At 45.4% G+C, this 18,058-nt stretch overlaps 1 protein-coding gene across 4 annotated transcripts in view; it reads right to left on the bottom strand.

The window, feature by feature from the left end:
• The window catches only part of SKA1 (spindle and kinetochore associated complex subunit 1), a 42,013-nt gene extending 24,612 nt beyond the window's left edge, over positions 1 to 17,401 (bottom strand). Inside the window, exons 1-3 of one of the 4 annotated variants that reach the window (XM_050944779.1) lie at positions 17,387 to 17,401; positions 2,984 to 3,086; positions 37 to 161 (exon numbers count right to left, since the gene is read on the bottom strand). In XM_050944779.1, coding sequence (XP_050800736.1) covers positions 37 to 161; positions 2,984 to 3,071 — 213 coding nt within the window. In that variant the 5' untranslated portion in view covers positions 3,072 to 3,086; positions 17,387 to 17,401. Of the gene's footprint in view, positions 1 to 36; positions 162 to 2,983; positions 3,087 to 11,927; positions 12,250 to 17,386 lie in introns of those variants that run through there. The other 3 variants (XM_050944781.1, XM_050944777.1, XM_050944778.1) reach the window with 3 other exon arrangements.
• Positions 17,402 to 18,058: the final 657 nt, after the last annotated feature.

Raw genomic sequence — 18,058 nt, 5'->3', positions numbered from 1 at the left:
TTAGGATGCTACAAGCAGAACAAAATAAAAGATTACCTTGAGCGAATTCTTTAGTTTTTCTTGATGCTCAACTTCTATTTCCATTTTATTCAGGAGATCATTGAGGAGAAACATTTCATGCCCTATTTTACAGAGCACAGATTTCAAGGATGGCTCCTGACCTGTCAGACAGAGAAAGAGAGAGAGTGCAAGCTCAAAATTGAAAAAAACAAAACAAAACAAAACACACACCCCACAAGTGCCTGGTTCACACATCTCCCATCTCTACCACCAAACATTTTCTGAATTCCTTCCCTACTCCCTGAAACTCCACATCATAGTTCTCAACCTTCTGGCAAAGAATGGAAGGCACTGTTCTCTTTGAACAGGGGTCATTATTCTGTGGGCTAAAGTGCTCAGTATCATCCCAGCAAGACGGATGAGAGCTGGAAATAGAATGAGTTAGATCTCAGCAAAACAGTAAAAAGCACTGCAAATCAACCATCTCTCTCTCTCTCTCTCACACACACACACACACACACACACACACACACACACACACACACACACACACACACACACACACACACACACACACACACACACACACACACACACACACACACACACACACACACACACACACACACCTTTGTTAAAAGAACATTACTAAACTTGCAAAGTCAAGCACTCAAAGGTTATGAAATAGCAGAATTAAGGTTGCCTGAGCAACCTGAATTTGGCCCCCCTTGTGCATATCCATTATAGTTCAGTCTATAATCAGATGATCACATACAGTAGAATCTCAGTTACAAACACCTTATGAATGGAGGTTGTTTGTAATTCTGAAATGTTCAAGCTAAAAATCAGACCACTCCCTCCTCCACACTGTCTGTGTGCCTGAAGGGCAGTCCTTGAGAACAGAAGAAAGACAGGCTCCCTGTTCTGACTTTTAGTGTCCAGCTCCATCCCAGCCACTACAGGGAACATTTAGCTTGGCCCCTGCAACCCTGGGCTAGAGCATGCTCAGTTACATTGTGGGGCTGACACATGCAATTTGGTCTCATGTAGGAGCTGTGAGGGAATGAAGCATGCTCACTTGCTCTGTGGGAATGGCACATGTGTGGTCTGATCAGTACTTGGAGCTGTAAGAGTCCTGAACATGCTTAGTGAACATAGCTTCTTCAGAGATTTAACTACTACAATTGAATAAGTCACCACGGAGCACAGGCAAACTGTGATTTATCAAAGGCTTAGAATTTGGCCAAATTTGGGCATATTTTCATGGGGATGGCAAAAGACACATCCCTGCCACAAAGGCTGTCCCCCTGCTCCAGAGCAAGGGGGGCACTAGAGCTGTTCAAAGAAAAGTTGGTCTAAAGAGCATTTGAACATGGGGAAAACAAAGTATTTTCCCCTAGCCTTGTTCTCAGATATAGTTGAAATATTTTCGTCTGCAAATTACCCTAAAAATTTCAGCTTGAGGCAGACACCACACATGAAAAATTTAAGCCCAAACAGTTAAAGCTTCACAAAGTTGTCAGCAACTGAAAACAGGGTTTTATTATGGGAAGTAATGGGCAACCTTAATTATAGGCAGTACTACCAGCCCAGTCTATAATGTAACTATTTACATATAGAAAAAAGTCAACCAGTGAGATACAAATTTATCAATTAATAAATGGCTGATATTCCTAAATATAGCTACTTATTTTGGTAGATTTTGCCTGGAAAAAAAGAAAAGGGCTAGAAGCATTTTCATCTCCTATTGACGAACATCTTCAAGGCCTTTCTGTTCCAGCTTGGAGGTAGAAAGCATTCTGCTAAGCTTTGACTCACGACCAATTCTGCGGTACTAAAGAATTAAAGTATTGCACTCTCACACTAAAAAAAATAAGGTTCTGTGAGAGACTTCCCTTGTCCCCACTCTTCAGTCCTCCCTCACCTCTCTCAGCCTCTAAATCCCACAGGTTCCTTCCCCTCACATGATAGACAAGCTAAGGCCTCCCGCTCCTAAAAGATAACGGATGCTGGATCCTTCCTATTTCTACAGATGATGCCCAGACTATCTTCTACTCTTTATCTCTGAATTCAGTGAATGTACTGTCTATAACCATTGCCTTGAATTCCTCTACTCCAACTCCATGCACCACCCTCTTGCCTCTGGCTTCTGATGTCTCCACTCCACTGAAACTGCTGTCACTATAGTTTCAAATGATCACTTCATGGCCACATTTCACCTCACCTCTAACATCTAGGATGGTGGAAAAACTAGTTTGACAGACAGAGGTCAGATTTCTATCCAGATACCTGTACTGTTTAAGGATGCTGGGTTGTTTTTTTTTTTTTTTTTTTTTTTTTTGCTTTCTGTAACCATATGCAGCATTAACATTTAAAAAAAACCCACAGCCCCTTTTGTAAGCAGTTTGAGAGAGAAGCCAAGGACGTATGCGCAGACAATAACCTACTCTTTTATGCCTACAGGTAATTTTAGGTGGGGGTAGTATGGGAAAGCTTACTGTGTCACTGGCCATGCTGTATCTGTTCCGTGAATAAACCATCAGTCTAAAACGCTGTCAAACTAGAACCATTCATTTCCCCAGGTTCTGTTTGGTATCCCCTCTAGTTCCTTGTTATTGTTCCTTTGATCCCACACTCTTGTCCCTGCCTTTTCTGGTTGTCCTCCATGTCTGTTAAGTTCCTCTCCTCTACTCAGAGAGCCCCAGCTCCTTCAGGTAGGTAAAGTAGACTGGCATGTTTCACAAACACTGAATTCTTGGTTGGCTTCCTCAGATTTACATAATACATTTCCAAAAGAGGACACAGCTATAGCAAGATCAGCATCAACAAAAGTTATCCCACATTGGACATAAGTAATAGTAAAATAGCATTTTGAGATGAGCATTTAGATCTTCAATACTTGATGGAAAATCCTTTACTAAATATAATCCACATACCCAGATACACTCCCATGAATAAAAAAACACCTACTGAGCTTTCTTACCCATGTTTCTTAACTGAAGAGTCTTTTTGATAGTCAAAATCTTTGTGTTGATGTGAGAGCATAAATCTTCCAAATCTGAAGAGGCCATATTCCCACTACTGCTCTACAAACAGAAAAAACATTGGTACATTTAAGATATCTACATTATAAGTACAAGCTTTTTTGCTGGACTCTGTGCTGTGTATGGCCCCAAGTGCTGGATAACCCCTGCATGCATAATGACAATGGACAGCAATTGACTCTCAAAGGACAAAAAGGATATACTTGACCAGTAGACGGAACATTTCAGTTCGCTTCCTAATCACCCTTCCAGTATTTCTGAGGAAGTAATTGATACTCTTCCAGAACATCCGCTAAAAGAACTTGCACTAGTCTCTACCTTATATGAGACCATAACAGCAATCAAGCACATGTCACAAGGAAAAACACCTGGAATGGATGACATTCCAGCAGAGATCTATAAGCAGGGTAGCTACCATACTACAAAGGACCTCACATTGCTCTTCTGCATTATCTGAGAGCAAAAGTCAGTACTAGAGGATTTCAAGGATGCCAGCATTGTCTACCTGTATAGCAGTAGTTCTCAACCTATTTACCATTGTAGGTTGCATATGCAGCATGGATCTCATCCACACAATATATATACTACCTGTATGGCCCTGCGGATGTCACATGGGCCACAGCTATGTACTGATTGGGTCACAAGTGGCCCGTGGGCTGAGAACCACTGCTTTATAAAGATAAGATGCTAGGACAACCTGTGATAATCACGGCAGCATTTCCCAACTCTGTTGCTGGGAAAATTCTTGCACAGGTCATTTTGAATAGACTTAACACCTATGTTGTGGAAACCATCCTCCCAGAGTCTCAATTTGAATTTCAGTCTGGAAAGAGCACTATAGACATGATCTTCACAGCCCACTGGCTTCAGAAAAATTGCTGGGAGCAGAATTGTGGTCTTTATATGGTGTTCATTGACTAAACTAAAGTTTTTGACAAAGTTTTGAGAGAGACTGAAAATTTCTGTTCATCTTTCTATATCTTGCAAAGTTTATTTCTGTCATTCGATCCTTCCATGATGGGATGATGGCTGGAGAGGTGGAAAATGGTGAGATATCAAACCCCTTCCCACTCCCCAGTGACACCAAACAAGGTTGCATGCTGTCTCCATACTCCTTTCCGGCCCTTTTTTCCCCCACTATGCCTATGGATGTATTTTAGGACATTGACAGAGTATTTATCCAGTTCAACACTGATGGGAAGCTGTTCAATCTGCAATGCTTCTGTGCTCGCATGACAGTGGAATATTTACTAATTAAGGAGCTTTAATTTGCTGATGACCATGCATTGGTTGCTCACTAGATTGATGACGTTCACATTATAACTGATCACTCTGCTTGTGCAATCAGTCATTTTAGTTTCACAATCAGCCTAAAGAAAACTGAATTACTGTACCAACCTTTGCCGGGGGATGCTCATACATTATTAAGATCAGCAAAGCTCCTCTCAGGTTCATGGAGAAGTTTTGCTACCAAGGGAATACGCTGTCACAGAATGTCACAATTGATTATGAGATTACCTATCATGATTACCTGATGAAATGGGTATTCACCCATGAGAGCTTATGCTCCAATACATCTGTTAGTCTTTAAGGTGCCACAGGACTCTTGTTGCCTATCACATTGTAACCGCGCCTTTGTGGGTCACATCTAAGAATACCAAATTCAGGAAAAACTGCTGAGAAATAGGGCAGATACCTCCCCCCAAAACTGGTGGTTATTCTCCCATAAGATATACCAAACCAGCAACAAAAGTAAACTTTTGTTTCACCACATTGACTAACAAGAAGTCAGAAAAGCAGTTTCCTTAGATATTCCAGTCCTTGTATCACTACCAAAAACACTAGACTTAAAGATGAGTGGTTCTTTAAAACCCATTTCATCAAAGAAAAGGTTCTTCTGATTCCAAAGGACCAGCCACACACCCAGGTCAATATATAACTCATATCTTACGCAATAATCATGCTGTTGCCAATCCTTTAGTATCTAAAATTTAAAGGTTTACTTATAGAAAGAAAGGTGAGAGTTAAAATTGGTTAAAGGAATCAAATACATACAATAATTACAACGTTCTTGGTTCAGACTTGTAGCAGTGATGGAATAAACTGCTAGCTTAAGTCAAGTCTCTGGTTGCTTCCAAATCATTGGAATGTCCTCAGTCTCTTGGTTAGACTGTTCCCATTAGGGTAAGTTCATAGTCCATAGGTTTGAGCAGGAAAAAGGAAAAATTGAGATGTTTCCAGGGCCTTTTATAGCTTCTGCTATGTGGAGGGAAATCCATTGTTTCAAACAAAGCCCTCAGCACAGCTAGTGGAAAATTACAGGTAGCAAGATGGTGTTTGGAGTCACATGGGCAAGTCACATGTCCATGCATGATTTTGCTCAGTCACAGCAGGAAAGTCCATTAAGTGCAGATAGGCGTCTCCTGTGGTCCATTGTGAGTTAAGTGTTCCTTGATGAGCCACTTAATTTGAATAGTCCCTTCAAGCTGTGCAGACTAAATACCTTGTGGGTGTTACTTCAGGATCAAACATATTTGAAATACAGGTATAGAGCCAGTGCTCATAACTTCAAATACAAAAATGATACAAATAGCATAATCATATTCAGCAAATCATAACCTTTTCATAGACACCTTACTTGACAGAATTTGTACAAGATTTGTTGCAATTATATAATTATATACTGTTATATAATGATCTACATGGTCATATTTAATCAGTCAGACCAACACTTCTATTTGGTTGTGAGATGTGGACAACATATCACAGGTTCATATATGCTGTCTTTGGTCTGTTTGCAGGGTCAAATGGTGGGACAAGGTTTCCAGTTCCAAAATCCTTAATTGTTGTTTTTGTCTAGCGTTCAAAGCAAGCTCATAAAAGCTCAGCTGCATTGGTCCAGGCATCTTGTTCACACGGTCAATTCGAGCATACTCAAGGCCATATTTATGGTCAGCTAAAGCAAGGCACCCATTTTCATGGTGGCCTGTACAAACAATATAGAGACACACTGAAGTCAAACTTGAAAGCATGTCTGGTTGACCCCAGCAACTGGGAAGCAGCAGCCCATGACAGGGCAAGGTGGCAGAAGATGTGTCATGTTGCCACTAATTGCTTTGAAGCAAGGCACATTAACACTATGTGAAAAAATGTGTACAGCACAAACAAGTAAGCTATAGACTGCAACAGTCATGGACAGTCTTGTCTGTCCCACATATAACCATGTTTCCAGTCCTCACATTGGTCTGACCTCACATATACATGTTCACCAATGGTATTTGCTGAATCCTCCATATGTTAACATCAACATGAACTCTATCATTATAAGTACTAGTTATGCAAATAGATTTTAAAATGTACACTGCTTAGACAAAAAGTGAAGGGGAATTTCACCTAGCTTTTCCTGAAGCAGCAGACATAGTAAATGCTATTTAGTTGAGCAAACTGAAAGCAGGGCAGGGAGCATACGGAGGTAGGTGGTAAACTAGAGAAATCTGTGTGCTTGAACTCTACAGATAAAATACTAGTATTAGTCCTCAGATTTATGAGACTATATTGGCTCCCTCTGGTGGTTAACTAGAACTGAAAACAAGGGGTTTTGTTGTGGTTGTTTTTATAACTCACACACTAGTGCATAGAGAACAGGAGTAATTGCGGCACCTTAGAGACTAACAAATTTATTTGAGCATAAGCTTTATTTGAGCATAAGCTACAGCCCACTTCTTCGGATGCATACAATGGAACATAGGTTGGCCAAATACACATGATACTTGGCAGAGCTGTATAGCTACATGTTATGCTCACACATTTAAGAAGTCTTTCACACTGCCACAGAATTGGTAAAACGTCACACTCGTATAAGAGACAGCTTATTTAGGAAAACGCAGATGGGAAAATCTTAGACCCTCGATTCCCAGTAAAAAAAAAATCTTAAACTTGTAAATATGTATAAGGGGAAAAAACTAATAAAATCCCTTGGGGTTTAAGAAACAAATACTTGAGAGCCAGGATTCACTGTGTGAGGTGGGTTCCTAAAGCATAATGGATAGTATGCACACATTGGAACTCTGCAGTTTTTAAAATGTACATATCAACCACCTTTAATAACTACACAATCCCCCTACTTCCCCTACAAGTAGCCAAAGGAACTACTCCTCACCAAGGACAACAACACACATACACAAATTTGGAGTTTCTAAGCTAAACTATTTTGTATATTACAAGTCAAAAAATAATTTCTCAAAACATATTCACGTTTTTAAACCCACATCTCTCAAACACATTGCCGAATTTATGTCAAAGTTTCCCAGGTGGGAGGGGAGAAATCTATCCTGCCATAACATCAAATGTGAAATTACAAGTAGATTGGTTATGAATAAGTCAAAGAAACAAAGGGAATTGGTGAAAGTGGCACAAAATCTATAGTGTAGACATGGCCTTTGGATTTACTGACTCACAGTTTTATGGTCAGTTTATTCAAACACAGTGATCTATTCTGACACACCATCATCCTATTTAAAAGGGAGGAAGCAGCTGTCAGAGCATTTACAATGAGAGGCCCTGAACTTTGGAATTCACATCTCCCCTTGATCCAAAGCACCCCAATTCTGTCAGTCTTCAGGGCACACCACTATGCTCACTGTCTCCCTCAGGCTTCTAAGTAGGGAGCTGTGTACTTAAGACTGGGAAATATAAAAAACTGGCATTGTGATTGGGGTGCTTTTTGTTTTCTCTCCTGGAGTTGGAGAACATCCTGGGCTATATTTTAATTTGTCTTAGTATTTGCACTTTTAATTTATGGCAAAGGCACCTAAAGTCACGGCGAGGCAATTTTTTAGTAAATATATTCTATAGATCTAAATAAATAAAAGTACAAAGATTGCTGAAAGGATTAAAACTCTGCAAATATATTCAGAACAGAATTAGGAGAGAGACCAACTGATTTATTACAGATATATAGACACTACGCAAGATATACACTAGAATAGTTACTCCTATGCAACTAAATCTCTCCGCATGAGTATCTGGAGTGTATTGCTAATTACACCTAATTATTCCTATTGGATTAGCTTCTAGTTTTCTTACAAAACCTTTTACTGTATATTAATTCCTGCAGAAACTGAATATTCAATCATTCCTAGAATATATATTTTTAATGAATGCTGATTTATTCTGCCTCAAATCCCATAGGCTGCTCTTAGCCTTTCAAATGCCACAGGTCAAAAGGGCCAACTTTTCACACACTAAAGCGATAAGTGGTGTTTGTGAATTAAGATTAGAGTCAAATCACATCGTATTTATTCAAGCTAAACTTCCACTGAGGGCACGCTGGGGCCCTAAATAAAAGTTACATTTGGGAATGATCCAAGGTTGGTTTTCTATACCTAGACTTACTAGGACAATGATCCTAATATGATTCAGAATGCACCTGGCGGCTCTGTCAATGGCCCACACTTGCTCCCAGTTCTAGCAGTGCTGAGCCACTGACATCACACTGTGCCAACAGTCGTATTTAAAAAAAAAAAGTTGTGATTTTAATGTCTACCGTAGTCAAGACAGTTAGGGCTATATTCTATGTTCTCAACCTACCCCAAAGTTCCCAGTTTTAGATAGTCAAGTAACTCTTAAGTGGACCTTCATACTTAAATAGCTAAATAGTTTCCTAAGTTAGTATATTTCCCTTGCCGATATACCACTTGTAGGAAAGTAGCATGACTATTTTGGGGTACAGATTTAAGTTTTTGATCTATCTGATGTAAAACTGAACCAAAGCTCATTATAATCTGCCCGTTTGACTCAAACTCTAGTTGGGATACAAAGAAAGTTTTTTCTTAACATCCAGGGTACATTAAACTTTTTCTTATATGACATCTTAAAGAACTTGAATTACAAGAATAATTTTAACACAGATCATTCAGAACAAGAGAAAAACAATGAGTGTTGTAATACAATCTAAAATATAGTTGTACACAAAGAAAATCTGGTTAAGTATTCTCTGTTATTCATCTCCTGTTGCACCAGGCAGCTGTTAAAACCAGACCACCACTCCCTAAAGTTTGTTGATAATAATATTAGCATTCCACACAGCGCTCAGATGCTATTTCCATTACCACTTGTAATGGGAACCACAATGTCTTTCACAGCCACTGGAGGAAGAGAGCCAAAGGAAAATAAGAATGAAAGCACAGACCCAAATATAAACAGTTATCATTAACTCAACACCACTTAGAATTTATGTAATACCTTACACATTCAAAGCACTTTAACCAACATTAATTCATCATCACAAACCTCCTGTGAACTAGGCAATATCCTCATTTTTCAGAGAAGCAAGGATGCCCAAAATAACCAAGGTCCAGATGTTGAATCTGCACCAGTGGAATCTTGCACCCATTCTGTGCTACACTGACTTCACTGGGCTGTCCTCACATAGAACTAAGTGCAGAATCATGGCCCAGCTCCGTAACAATGCTTCCATTACAACTCAGGAATTGCCAACTCCCAACTCTATGGCTATTTCTCAGCAGGAATGTACACATCTAAAAACAAATACTGCAATACAAAACAGAACTTGTACAACATGGTGATTCAGTTTCCTACAAGAAACTCCATTTTCTGACTTGTTAACATAGTTCTCAACCTTAACATTTGCTTAAATTTTTGTATTTAAATTTACATTTTCCATGCCCTACAAAAAAAAATAAAATACAAAACTATTATAAGGACCCTGTCCATATGGAAGTCTAAACTTCAAAACATGAATTTTAAGTGGTTTGAGGTGCCACACCAAACCTTGAGTCTCTGTCAGTTTTTGTAGTTTTAAAACCACATTTTCCTAATACCACATTTTCTTTCCTTTGTGGCTGTGTGAGTGGCCCACACAAACAACAGGGGGAAATCAGCAGATATCTACAGAGTAAAGTTGATTTTGCACAAAGTGCTTTTGAACCTATGAAGTGAAAAAGTGAAAAAAGTATTTTTTCCCTCTAACTTCTTTCACAGGATCATAGAAATGTAGAGCTGGAAGAGACTTCAAGTGGTCATCTAGTCCAGTCCCCTGTGCAGAGGAGGCAGGATTAAGCAGACCTAGACCATCTCTGACAGATATGTGTCTTTCAGTTTATAGCAGTCACAGGCCAGATGTCCCCCAAGGTAGAGGTGGAGCAACTGTCTGCTGACTGAACAGCCAGACACAAGGGCCATTAAAAGAGCTCAGTATGGAATTACATGATTGACAGAAGCTTTAAAAGAGCAATTGAATGGTCAGGCACAGTAGTTTTCTGTGCTGGACTGTTCTCTGGGACTAGAGCTTTGGGTGCTGCTAGGAATTGTTTAGTATTTGCGGAATTTATAAAATACAACTGTGTGTGTTCCTGAACCTATGAGTTATGTGGTGCTTTCTGTGCATTTACAAGCACGGTGTGCTGTCAGCCCTGCTATGCCTTCTGCAATACCCATTGTGAACTAAACAGTTTTATTCTCCAAAAATAGATACGTATTGAATGTCAAAAATAGTGCAAAAGAAATACGCAAAAAACAAGAGACTATGAGATAAAAACTTTTAACAAATTAATAGAATGAGACTATGAAATAGGAGAGTCAGCAAACATTTCTGTCCATTTCAGCGCAAAAAATGTAATCCATTGTGGCTAGGCATACACTCTCCATAGTTCTCGTAGGTGAGTGTATGGGAAGCTATGATTCTCCTTGCTGGCCCACAGCATGAACTGATGGAGTAGTGATGCACCCCATGATGCCACATGGAATGGGGGGCTGCATAGGTAGGGAGCAGCAACCATGGAGTTCTCCAAAGAATGGGGAGTCTGGGATGTTTGAACCTATAGGTCAACTAGGGTCTGCAACATTTGTGTTTGCTGCCGGAGAAAATCCAGTATGTCCTGGTGCATCATCTCCTTTTTATGTGCCTTCCTCCTGTTCTTTACTTCTCCATGTTAGCCATTTTGGCACTCTAGGCCCTTTGTTCATGATCTGATGCAGCACTTGCTTGCAAGCTCTCACTGAACATGTCCTCCCTACTACTCTTCTTTCTCCTCCTCATCAGAGTCAGGTATTCTGCAGGTGTGGAGGGAGTACCCCTCAAGGCTGCAATAGCAGCAGCTGCTGATAAAAACCAGACAGATGTATCCTTGGATTTACAGTCACAATGGAAAGGGAAGTTTCAAAACTCCCTTATCTTATTCCCACAAAATCTTTTAATAAGACATACTGACACTTCAGCTTTGGAGCACCTCTGCACAGCAGTGCTCTCCAGCCCCAGCCATAGTGAGTATGGCTGGCCAGGAGCAAGGAATTTCAGTTGCATGAAACAATAAAATTTCAGTTCCTTTTCCATGGGCACTAGTATAGGGCAATGACACTGAATACTGGTACCATTTTCCGCAGGCTGTGGTGTTTTTAGCTAATACGTCACTCCTGAGGGTAACAAAGGTACACATAACATAGCTGCAACTGGGGTCCCAAACCCACCAAGAGCCATATGCTGCTAGCGTGTTTACTGCAATGGTGCCAGGTGAATTCATTGTGGAGTGGCATGGGAGAGCATCCTACCACAAAGGAAGAAATAAGACAGCCTTCGCTTAGAAAATGAACTGCAGAGCAACACCATGAAAGTTTCATCAAGATAACCCAGGAGGATTCAAGAGACATCTCTATGTTCATAAACAAACTGCTCTGAACCCCTGTCCCCTACTTAACCCAACAGGGGAATGGAAACCAGATGCCAACTCTACCTCTGTTTGTTATACCACTACCTCCTCTTGTAGGAGTAGGACAGTGACAAGTCCATACCTGTGTCTGGTTAAATTTGGGATGGGAACCATCTTTAAATTTAAACACTAAGGAAAAATGCATGCATACACTTACCCATGGTCCCTTCTCCTACATCAGGGTTATCCATGTTTGGCTAGGGAAACTGGGTAGACTGTGGCAAAGTCTCAAACAGGTCCTGACTTGTGGTATGGCTTGAACTCCTTGCCATGTCTTGTCCCCTCATCCTCTTCCTCCTTGCTGTTCACAGCAGCGAGTCTCTTGTCTCATCCATGGTGGTCTGCAGTGTGCTGGTTGGGTCTCCACCAAGTATGACATGAAAGTCACTGTAAAAGCAGCAAGTCTGTGGCTCAGCCCCATCTCGATTTTGCACTCACTGCCTTTGTGGTATGCCTGGCATAGTTCCTTCACTTTCAAGCTGCAGTGCTGCTGATACCTGTCATACCCTTTTCCTGCATTTCCTGTGCAATCTGTTAGTAGATAGCCACATTTCTACTGCTGATTCATAGCTGTGCTTGCACAGCTTCTTCTCCTCACAGGTCCATGAGATCCAATACTTCTTGCCTGCTCCAGCCAGAAGTGTCTCTTGTACATGAGCTGGCACAGTTGCACACAACAAGGGAACACTGCTAGGTGTGCTTGCTAAGCTGGGCAATCAGGAAAAGGCATTTCAAAAATGTGTGGTGGGGTGCCTTTTGGTGTCTGGGACCACTGGGCAGTAGAGTTCACAATTGTGACCAGAGAGGTCACTGTCGCAAGGAATGGGGCATTGTAGGACGGGCGATGGAAGACTGTACAGGTTGACACAGGTCATACAGTGTCTACACACTTGTACTACAATGTCAACCTCAGTAGGTTGACTTCAGCTCCATCCCACTTGGGGAAGTGGTTTTACTGCATCGCTGTAACAGGTCACTTATGTTAGGTAGAGGTAAATTTAAGTATACAGACATGTACAAATAGGCAAAGGCAATTTATATTGGCTTAACTTTGCAGCGTATACCAGGCCTTAGGCTTTGATCCGGCAAGCACTTACACATGTAAAGGAAGTTCAGTGGGACTATTCAGATGCATAGTGTTTGGAGGATCAGGGCTTTAGATGTTACTTTTAACAGCAGTGGGGGAGGGAGGAGTCACATTTGTATCTGAAATATAAATTGATGGGGTGCTTTAAGCATAAAGGAGCTTGCAAGCTTTATCAGCTTTACTACAGGAGTTTAGATGCTCTTTGAACCTCACCTATTGGGGTTGTATAGTTTACAAGCTCCCTGGGTTTTGCTAATAGAACTGGGAGGCCTAACAATTTCCTCTTGCATCAATTAGCAGCTCTGCAGGAACATAAAAATTTCAATACAGAATTTGTTTCTAAATTAAAATCCCTCTACTAATATTTCCTACATTGAAAACCTCCATTACAAATATCAGCACAGACTTTGATCCTACAGACAGACATGCAGGCAGACTCCTCAAGGGTGCTTCTTCACATATGTAAAGTTAAATATGTGCATGTTTGAGATCATAGCCTCAGATATTAACTTATGCCCAATCCTGTAATTAGATCCACAGAGAACTCCACTAATGACAAGAGACTTCCCCACACACGTGGATCTGACAGCAGAATGAGAGCGAAGAACCCAAACCTGAAATGCCATCAGCAAGCACAGAAGTAAATGGCACTACAGGACCACAGATGTCATGAGCAAAATTTTAAAGGGAAAGGGAAAGTCATCACTGCCACAGCTTCCAGCCTGAAGGAGACAGGGGGTCAACACTGTTCCCACACCAGTTTTCAGCCCTCACCTGGAAGAAAGGAGGCAGCATGCAGGAGGAGGAAACAGTTTGAGGCTGCTTAGTGCTTCCAACTCCTCACCCAACTGATTGGACTTGGGGTGAGGGGAGCTACAGAGTACCAGAGGTTGGGGGCATACACAGGCTCAGTGGAGGCCTTGTGGAAGGGATATAAGGGGTGTTTCGGGAGAAAGAGGAAGGATATTTTGGAGCTGGACAAAACTCAGTAGCTAGGGGGCTAGTAGGCTACTACTGATACTATAACATAGTATTACTGATACTATAACAGTCAGTGTCCCCCGCAAAAAAATACAACTTTACTAACTAACAGGGCTTCACACCAGAGATTCATCTCTGATTAACTCAAAAACTGCTGGAAGGCTTTTGCTCAAACTTTCACAGCTCCAAACAAACAAAAAAAATCCCACCGGTTGATACCCAGCATGGATAACTTCATGCTCAAAAGAGACTGCTTTCCAGAAAGCTATGGACATACGGAAATAGAGGAATGTAACAATAGTCCCGGTGAAGTATTTCTTCACACAATTCACCATCAACCTGTGGAATTCCTTGCCAGAAGATGTTGTGAAGGCCAAGACAATAACAGGGTTCAAAAAAACCTCACTTCTTCAGATGCATGAAGACTCTCTATGCATCTGAAGAAGTGAGGTTTTTTACCCACGAAAGCTTATGCCTAAATAAATCTGCTACTCTTTAAGGTGCCACCGGACTCCTTGTTGTTTTTGTGGATACAGACTAACACGGCTACCCACTGATACTTGACAGGGTTCAAAAAGAACTAGATAAATTCATGGAGGATAGGTTCATCAATGGCTATTAGTCAAGATGGGCAAAGATGGTGTGCCAAGCCTGTTTGCTAGAAGCTGGGAATGGGCGATGGGGAAAGGATCATTTGATGATTACCTGTTCTGTTCATTCCCTCTGAAGCACCTAGCATTGGCCACTGCTAGAAGTCACGATACTGGGCTAGATGGACCATTGGCCTGACCCAGTATGGCTGCTCTTATGTGTAACTTCAGCTAAAACACATACTGCCAAACTACTATAATATACATCATATGGGTATATGGTATCCTACATACATAAGACATGGCTCCTGACAAGCATATTACTATCTTATATCTGTCTGATGTCCAAATTACAGCTCAGTGAGTGAGCAGAAGGGATTAAAACAGAGGGGCCAGAAGTGCAGCTTGAATGGCAGGAAAAGCAAGAAGGGAGACAGGAGGAGGGCAGTGTAAAACTGTGAGCACTCCCTTCTCCCTCTTTACATTACACCTTCTCCAACCCCATAGCATGTGATGTACACCAACGTGGACACCTGTGTGCGACATAACTAGGGTGACTAGATGTCCTGATTTTATAGGGACAGTCCCAATTTTGGGGTCTTTTTCTTATACAGGCTCCTATTACCCCCCACCCCCTGTCCTGATTTTTCACACTTGCTGTCTGGTCACCCTAGACATAACCCTTCTGACTTGGGTCCTATATCGCAGCTGCTACTAGCCAAGCCCACTCTCTCCTCCTCAACCTGTCTGGAACTGGCTTACAAGACAGGCTGGCACAGAGCCGATGTGAAGGACCTTCCCTGGGTCTGCAGGAAGGTCCACAATGTCCAGCAAGACAGTAGGGCAAGGAGAAGGGTGGGATGTACAAAGCTACCACAGTGGGTGCCTGGCAGAGGGGAGGGATCCGTTGTATTGGGCCCTTTCTCTAGGTAGGTGGGAGAGCAGAGATAGGCTACTCCACCCAGATCCATACTCCTAGGGACCCCCTCTTCCTCACCAGGCCCTTCTCACCTTGTCCAAGGCACCCCCCCCAAAGCCATGCTGGGGACTACCCTTGTTCCCGCCTACTCACCAGGCCCCTCTAACCCCGCCCAAGACCCCCCCCATCATACTGGGGACCAATCACTTCCCCTGCCTACTCACTAGGCCCCTCACCCCGCCCAAGACCCCCCCCCATCATACTGGGGACCAACCACTTCCCCTGCCCGCTCACCAGGCCCCTCACCCCGCCCAAGACCCCCCCCGCGTCATACTGGGGACCAGCCACTTCCCCTGACCGCTCACCAGGCCCCTCTCACCCCGCCCAAGACCCCCCCGTCATACTGGGGACCAATCACTTCCCCTGCCCAATCACTAGGCCCCTCACCCCGCCCAAGACCCCCCCCATCATACTGGGGACCAGCCACTTCCCCTGCCCACTCACCAGGCCCCTCACCCCGCCCAAGACCCCCCCCCATCATACTGGGGACCAACCACTTCCCCTGCCCGCTCACCCCACCCAAGACCCCCCCCCGTCATACTGGGGACCAGTCACTTCCCCTGCCCGCTCACCAGGCCCCTTTCACCCCGCCCAAGACCCCCCCCCGTCATACTGGGGACCAGTCACTTCCCCTGCCCGCTCACCAAGCCCCTCTCACCCCGCCCAAGACCCCCCCCGTCATACTGGGGACCAGTCACTCCCCCTGCCCGCTCACTAGGCCCCTCTCACCCCGCCCAAGACCCCCCCCCATCATACTGGGGACCAACCACTTCCCCTGCCCGCTCACCCCACCCAAGACCCCCCCCCCGTCATACTGGGGACCAGTCACTTCCCCTGCCCGCTCACCAGGCCCCTTTCACCCAGCCCAAGACCCCCCCCGTCATACTGGGGACCAGTCACTCCCCCTGCCCGCTCACTAGGCCCCCCTCACCCCGCCCAAGACCCCCCCCATCATACTGGGGACCAACCACTTCCCCTGCCCGCTCACCCCACCCAAGACCCCCCCCCCGTCATACTGGGGACCAGTCACTTCCCCTGCCCGCTCACCAGGCCCCTTTCACCCCGCCCAAGACCCCCCCCCGTCATACTGGGGACCAGTCACTTCCCCTGCCCGCTCACCAAGCCCCTCTCACCCCGCCCAAGACCCCCCCCCGTCATACTGGGGACCAGCCACTTCCCCTGCCCGCTCACCCCGCCCAAGAGCCCCCCCGTCATACTGGGGACCAGTCACTTCCCCTGCCCGCTCACCAAGCCCCTCTCACCCCGCCCAAGACCCCCCCCGTCATACTGGGGACCAGTCACTCCCCCTGCCCGCTCACTAGGCCCCCCTCACCCCGCCCAAGACCCCCCCCATCATACTGGGGACCAACCACTTCCCCTGCCCGCTCACCCCACCCAAGACCCCCCCCCCCGTCATACTGGGGACCAGTCACTTCCCCTGCCCGCTCACCAGGCCCCTTTCACCCCGCCCAAGACCCCCCCTGTCATACTGGGGACCAGTCACTCCCCCTGCCCGCTCACTAGGCCCCTCTCACCCCGCCCAAGACCCCCCCCCCGTCATACTGGGGACCAACCACTTCCCCTGCCCGCTCACCCCACCCAAGACCCCCCCCGTCATACTGGGGACCAGTCACTTCCCCTGCCCGCTCACCCCGCCCAAGACCCCCCCCCGTCATACTGGGGACCAGTCACTTCCCCTGCCCGCTCACCAAGCCCCTCTCACCCCGCCCAAGACCCCCCCCCGTCATACTGGGGACCAGCCACTTCCCCTGCCCGCTCACCCCGCCCAAGAGCCCCCCCGTCATACGGGGGACCAGCCACTTCCCCTGCCCGCTCACCAGGCCCCTCACCCCGCCCAAGACCCCCCCCCGTCATACTGGGGACCAGCCACTTCCCCTGCCCGCTCACCAGGCCCCTCACCCCGCCCCACTATCTCCAAGGGCCCGTCCCGCCCCAAGACCCCCTCCCCTCAGACTCACCGCGGGAGGCTGGGGCCCGTAACAGGAGCCTCCAGGGTATAGAGAGGAGCGCGCGCGCGCGCGCGCTGTAACCATTCAAACCACCCGCGCCTGGCAGCGGCAACTAACGCGAGAAGTCAAGAGCCCCACCGCGGTCCTGTCGGGAGCGGCTTCACGGGCATGCGCGGGAAATCTGAGCATGCGCACTACTAGCAGCGGTGACTCCTGCACCCTCAGCAGCCCGGCCGGAGCTGTTTGTGTGGTGACACCGGCCCGGCCTGAGATTGCTGCTGCTGCAGGAGCAGGAGCGAGGGGGAAGCGGGTCGGTACCCAGTGCGGGGTAAGGGCAGGCAATCCCCTGAGCTGGATTGCAGGGGGCGGGGGAAGAACAGGAAGGGTCCCTGGATCTGGGTTGTGGGGTCGGAACTGGAAGGGTCCCTAGAGCTGGGTTTAGTGGGCCAGGGGACGGAAGAGGAAGGCTCTCCAGAGTGGGGGCAGGAGGGATCCCTGGAGCTGGGCTGGGGGGGGGAAGGAACACGAAGTGACCCTGGTGCTGGGTTTGGGGGTAGGGCAGGTGCAGGAGGTGTTCATGGAGCTGGGTTTTGGGGAGTTACAGGAAAGGTCCCCACAGCTGGATTGGGGGGGCGGGGAGGACCTTGGGGCAAGAGCAAGGGCCCTGAGGCTGGGCTTAAG

Source organism: Gopherus flavomarginatus, chromosome 3 (assembly GCF_025201925.1).
Source record: "Gopherus flavomarginatus isolate rGopFla2 chromosome 3, rGopFla2.mat.asm, whole genome shotgun sequence".
NCBI classification, from domain to species: domain Eukaryota; kingdom Metazoa; phylum Chordata; order Testudines; family Testudinidae; genus Gopherus; species Gopherus flavomarginatus.
This window is presented reverse-complemented; position numbering and strand designations above follow the sequence as displayed.